General features: G+C 38.5%; 1 protein-coding gene across 1 annotated transcript; it reads right to left on the bottom strand.

The window, feature by feature from the left end:
- Positions 1-1,314: 1,314 nt before the first annotated feature.
- Positions 1,315-6,808, bottom strand: CUNH9orf40 (chromosome unknown C9orf40 homolog). The gene is made up of 3 exons (XM_041489482.1): positions 6,555-6,808; positions 6,180-6,279; positions 1,315-2,624 (listed from the first exon to the last, which is right to left on the bottom strand). Exons 1-3 carry the CDS (start codon positions 6,806-6,808, stop codon positions 2,466-2,468), a joined length of 513 nt encoding a protein of 170 aa, XP_041345416.1. The 3' UTR covers positions 1,315-2,465.
- Positions 6,809-6,831: the final 23 nt, after the last annotated feature.

Genomic DNA, 6,831 nt, shown 5'->3' on the forward strand with positions numbered 1-6,831 from the left:
TTTCACTGGATGTTAATGTATATGCAAATTAAAACTTCTTATGCTTACATAAAGTTTATATGCAGCTTTTGAATGAAAGGTCTCTAGAAAAATGGAGTCAGAAGTCAAGACCAGCAATTTGGTAGTTCAGTGTCACATGGCATATGGAGACACCAGACACTGAGAAATGCAATTTCTTATCATACCTGCTGTTAGCTCTAATGCAAAATTTATGTAATCTGTCATCACTCCCCGTTACTGCTCCAGCCTTTTGCATAACCCAGACTCTCAAGAGTAATTTCAAATAGTTTTCCAAGGCTTTTAAACTTACCTCTATTTGCAAAGAGATGAATGGAAAAAGATGAATGGAAAAAATGAATCAGCTCAGGAAACACTCTAAAAGTAGCCATAACATTCCAGCCCATAACAGAGTCCACAACTGGAACAAACTATGAGGAAAGTGCTTGCCTACAGCACAATTGCAAATGAAGTAAACATATGGCTTACAGCACACTGCAAGCTTAATTTGTTGTAAAGGACTTATTTATCTGGTTATGGGATAGCTCAAACATGTATTTGAAAGACCATAATAAAACATCTTCTGTTCTATGAAAGGAGTGGAATGAGGAATTTTAATAATAAAATGCAGGCTATTGCTAGGATGTATCTACCATGAGTGAAGCATCCAGCAGATTTTATGAGCAGAGTGTGTTGCAAAGATACTAGCTAATAATGTAAAAAGCTTCATCCTGAGAACAGTGGATGGTCTGAAATATTATAAAACTCACAAATACAGGAATGCATGTATTATATAGGGTCAAAACCCCCTAGATCATATAACCAATTCAAACACCTCAATAATTAATAGATCTAATTTTTTCACTAATTTATTTTGGTTATAGTAAACATGAAATAGCATGGTTTATAGCCTTCTTGCCAGAAAAGGAGTTTATTTTTTAAAAAAAATTCAAAGTACCTCCTAAGACAAGTTGGTGTATTTGGACTTTCTGAGAAAAATACATATTGTCCAAATACGTATCCAGCTAATCTGACAGAAGGTAGAAGGATATCCAGCGAGGTACTGTGAACTGCCTAAGTCCCTAAGCTACCTCCTTTTTTCAGAAGGTATTCAGAGATCTTAACAAGCTAAATGAATAAGCAACAAATACACATACCTATGCAGCACAAATTCCAGAAAAAGTTTCCAAGTGTTTACAAAGGAAGCTGACAAGCTCACTATTTTAAGCAAAAAAGACCTAGTAAAACAACAAATATACAGAAGCAGCAATCTTATGAAATCAAGTCAAGAACTTCACATAGTAATGTGCCAAAGTCTTCACATACACACAGGCAAAACTTTATTGTCCTTTAACAAACACATTATTAGAAAAAAATAAAATTGAAAAGTTGCCTTTTTCCATAGTGATTACAGAAAAAATATGTTTTCTATCCTTAAAGACACACTGTATTCCAAAATGTAAGTCCTTCCATACAACTTCAGTCTATTATTAAAGACATCTAATTGTACTTCAATTTGTAAATAAATTGCAAATCACAAACATTAAGTTCATATTTCACAGCAAAATAACACTATATGAATGAACTTCTGCAAAAACTTTCTGCAAGATTCACAGTCTCTGCAAAAACTACACCTCATTCAGTATAATTTGAAAGAGTGTGTGTGGTCATTTTATATTGCACTAACTTTTCTTGACACATCTGCCCAAACCTGTCATTCAGATCCCATCAACTGGTTCAGAGCAACATCACAAAGACTAAGAATAGCAGTAACTTTAGAATGAACCAAAAACATAAAAAAATGGGTGCCCACTGCTGTCTGTAATGTGAAAAAGAGAAGGTGAGAAAACTTTTTCACAATGAAAATGTGAAACCTTTTAGAACAGCAGCAGCTTTCAGCAGAAAGTAGCCCCTTTTCCTTCCCCTTCTCTGCCACACTTGGTTTTTGGTTTGCATAGAAAAGGGAATGTTTTGTCCGATTTTGATGGACTTTTCATTTTTTTGGTTTAGCTATTATACAGAAAAAAAACCCTAACACATTAGGAATCACAGAGTTTGTGTGCTTTATGAAAAATTCACGTTAGGTATTTCAGGTACCACACATTTTTTTGTTCAGGACAGACAAAATAATTTTGCATTTCCTTTTGACATGTAATAGATCCCCATTTCCTTTAATTGCATCCCGAAGTTCTAATTTTCTTAATTCTTCTTTTAGTATGCCTCCATGTCTTCAAGTATTCTTGTTAGACACTGTTGGCTCCTTACTGAACACCTTCAAACAGCTTCCTGTTAAGTACCCAATATCGTTTATCCCATCCACTAAGGCAACTCAGATTTGCTTTCAAAGACTGCCACAACAGTTTTTCCAAGACCGCATAAGCATGCTTATTATTCACCCAAGGAACGAAACTCGAATCTCAATGGAAACAAGTTCTCTGGGAACAGATGCACAGCTATGAAACAACTGATCAGGTTTCCATTTCAGTCTCTGCGGTATCAGTCCTTGCAGCAGTTTTAGCACCCGATGGAGTCTCTTCATCTAGGTTCTGAATATCAGACAAATCAATAGCAGGCAGTGGTGCTCTCCAGTACAGGAATGAGTTATATTGACAGAATTCTTCTTCTTCCTTTGAAAAGAGACAAAAATTAACAAAACATTAATGTGTATACCAGCAGCAGAAAATAATAAAAATAAACTTTTTACTCAATAAACTGAAACTAAGAAGAGTTACTCAGCTATTATATATTGACAACTATTTTATAATGACCACCTTAACTAGATCATTATTTACTTCTGCTTTTTTTAATATGCTTGCCAATAATTGTGCAACAGCTTCCATAATTCCATAAATTTCTTCAGCTTAGGACTTCGGCACAGAAAAAAGGTGTAAAACTTGTGCAATTACTGGACTTTGCATACAAAAACAGCTCACTGCTTTTTCTTCTCATAATAGTATACAATTTTCAAGCACATTTAGAGACTGATATTCAAAAGAATGTATTTAACTACTTAACAGCAACCCAGAGGGATGATACATGCAAGATAAATTAAGCATTTTATAGTATTTAAAAAACATTCAATTTCTTCTTTTTTGTATCCAAATTTTGTATTCAAGAGAGGAAAGCTTAAGAATCACAGAATATTGTAAGATGGAAGGGACCCTCAAGGATCAGCCAGTGCAGCTTTTAAATGAATGGCCCATATGGGGAGCAAACCCACAGCCTCAGCATTATGAGCACAATGCTCCAACCTATCTAACTAGACAGTATCTCAAAAAACCTTGGAGAAACAAACACAACCTCATATACTAATTTAATATGGCAGCACAATTTTAATTTTTATTTAAAATTGAAAGTGCATTGCCTGTTTATAAACATGTCACAATTATCAACAATGGCCAAGCTGTACAGGTTTCTAGGGACATGATACATCTAGGAAGAGGAATGAATTACATCATTCCTTAGGTCATGAGCATGTATTGCCTTCTGGTACATAAAAACAGTGTATGCTCACAGAAACCTAAAATAATGCATTTCCATATTATACTGGGTTTGCATTTTTCCTAACATACAATTAGAATTTTTAAATATTTTACTTCACTGTCTCAGCTGTAACAGATGCTGAACAGAAGTAGTTTTAACAAATAAACTGGTGTAATTGTTTCGGTATTCCTGAGATACCAAAGTGCAGCCTGTGGGGGGGACAAAGCACCACCACAATCCACACTGTGACTAAGTCAACTTCAATGGGTCTCTACAGTGTGGCTCTTGAAAATATTAATTACTTGTTCATTGGTTTTGCAACAGAATAAAAAAAAACCAGTAGTGAGTATCATCCCTACACCTTCTCAAATACTGAAAAATTATGCTTTCCCCACTCCTCCCAAAAGAGTACATAAAATCACCAGACTTCTCATTTAAAGAATACATTTTTCTATTTGTTACAGACCTTTCCTGAACTACAAACTGCTGTACTAAGCAACATCTTCCTGCTACAAAACCCCTGCATGATTTATAACCTATAGTAATTAAGAGAGGACAAAAGGTGCAGACATTTCATAGCAGTAAGATGGCTCCTTGCCTATAGAACACTATTAATGTGAATTTCCTCACTGGGGAAGTCTGTCTTCAAAAAATATTGAAGAACAAAAGTTTCCATTAATTGAGACCAAAACCAATTAAATGACACCGTGACACAGGAACAAAAGGATTGATTATACTGAAACTGGAAGAAAGCCAAACTAAAAATAGTTGCCCATTCTTGTACATTGGAAGTTTGTACTGCACAGCATTAACAACAATTGACAAGTGTGGAAAGGATGACTTTCCCATCTGTATTGCAACACAGGCAGCATCACTCACACAGAACTGTGCAGGGCAGGTGGCTAACAAATTCTTTGAAAAAAATCTCAGGCGGTGAGTTTCAGAAACTGTCAGCTACTTTTACAAATTCTCCCCTGCACTATTTGAACTCCCCTGGCATTTTGGTAAAGTTTTTTTTTTAAAAAAAACTGAGAGCTAAATACTTAAAATCAGAACCCTGATGCTTTGTATGCATAAAGTGAATGACTGCACCCTTGTTTCAAAATTATTAGAGTCTAAGAGCTCATAAACACATACTCAATTTTGGACTGCATGCATAATTACACTCAAAAGCTTTCATGTTTGCAGATCAGCAATACTGCAGTGTGAAAATGAAAAAAAAATGGCACAAACAATTGTAACTAGAAGGCAAAATAAAACACCAAATATTCACTGTCAACTAAGTAAGTTTCCACATAGGTTTTGAGTAGAAATTCTATCAAGGCAGGCAACAAGGTAGGCAAGCTCAGAGATACAAAAGCTCAGTTTCTATAGACAAAGTTGCATAATATTTAAGGAGTTAGTTTTCCAACTCTAGTTGCAAAAGGGTACTTGGAACTAAAATAATCTTTCTTCTCTGGCCAACTGCAATATGATGCTTTAACAAAAACACTGTGAAATTAACACTATCCTGATCATACTTATGAATGTAATGAAATACACAAGCCAAAAACAGTTTGTGTAAAGTTGTAAAGAATACAGCTAAAGAATGTAAAGAATACCAACCCAGAGATCGTATTTTCAGAAAGGTGTATAAATCATCATCAGAAATATCATTATAAATTATTTAAAATATACAGGTGGGACACACAAAAACAAGAAGAAATATCTCTAGCCTGAAGTGTTAATCAAGCTTTATTTTAAAACTAAAACATTTTTATACAAAACTGTGCTGAGAGAAACAACCTGTTAAAAATACACACCTAGAAAAATACTTTATATAGAGATCTAATCTGTAATGTGTGGAAATTCAAGGGGCTTGTGGCCTTCCAATCACTGCTAAAGCTTACAAAATTATGCCAAGTAACACCAGGAGCAAGTACAATTGTGATAGCAGTCAGCCTGTTCTGTAGAGGTTTTTTCAATTTGTTTAATTACTATGCTTATGAATATATGTGTTCCATCTTCAAAAATAAAAGAAATGCTTGTATTTAAAATGGCTGTATAATATTCATACAACACAGAATTTTTTCTGAATTTCTTCCTGCCTTAATTTTACCATCCATCATCAATAAAACCCACTAACAAATCAATCAAGCAAGAAAACAGAAAAAGGCAGAGCGTGAAAAATAAAAGCCAGTTTTCTTTACAGATCGTATGTGGGTGTTACACTGTGAGAGGCCTCAAATTATTGAAATTAAGAGTCTACAACTGCCAATCAAAGCCCATCTAACCTGATCAGACTTTCTGCCACTTCCATATCACCAAGTCTAATTGTCTGGTCTTTCAAGATCCAGGTGGGAGGAAAAGTTAGTTTAACATGTACCAAAGTTCTATGTTTGAAATGTGTGAAATCTGATCACGGTCTGCTTTGATTGTGCGGGACTTTGGGTTTCATTTTTTAATTACAACTTTCTTCGTATGTACCAAATTTTGTTTCCTGAACTACTGTGTAAAATGCAGTTAAGACCAAGAAGAAAAACAAGTATATTGTTCAAAGTTAACGAGAAAAGTCGTTTCGATATACTCTAATCATTATGACACTGACGCCTTTCCTCAGACCACCGCCTCCACTAAATGTTGTGGTTAAAAGACAGCTCTGGCATTGCTACTGAATGCCAAAACACGAAGGCTGACGCTGTAGTGAGCCTAACCCTCACCCTCACACAACAGAGGCGACAACAGAGTAACCTCTGCAAGCTTCCACCGCACTGCGGGACGGGGATGAAGCTGAGCATAACCTCAGGTAAGGTGGACAAGCTGTTTCATGGCACGGAGCGGGGAAGGAACCGGTAAAGCTGGATGATACTTCTCCTGCCTCGAGGAAGACAAAAGCAGAAGGAGCTTTAAGATGCCCGCGGGCAGGAGGCGCAGACGGGGCTGGGCGGCACTGAGCGCAGCGCCGTGCCGGGCGAAAGCCCGCCAGCACCCCCGGCGGACACCCACGTCCCGCAGACACGCTTCATCCGCTACCGGCACCGCTCCCCACTTCCCTCCCCGCGGACGAGCGACGCGGGCCCGTCCCGCACAGCTACCTCGGCGGCGGCGGCGGCCCGCTCTTTTCCCCGGCGGCCCGCGCGTCCCTCCGCCGCCGGCGCGTCCTGGGGCGCCACAGCCGCCGCTCGCCCGCGCGGGGCAGCGCCGGCTCGCGCAGCAGCCGCTTCACGGGCACGTGGCACATCAGCGGCTCCGCGCGCCGCTTGGCCATGAGGGGCCGCGCGCCGGCGGCTCCGCGCGGCTCCTGTGCCACACCAGCGCATGCGCGGCCGGCGCGCTCTGCAGCGCGCATGCGCGCCACGGTCGGCGGCGGCG

The sequence above is a fragment of the Pyrgilauda ruficollis genome, unplaced genomic scaffold, assembly GCF_017590135.1.
Source record: "Pyrgilauda ruficollis isolate IOZ18807 unplaced genomic scaffold, ASM1759013v1 scaffold94, whole genome shotgun sequence".
NCBI lineage: Eukaryota > Metazoa > Chordata > Aves > Passeriformes > Passeridae > Pyrgilauda > Pyrgilauda ruficollis.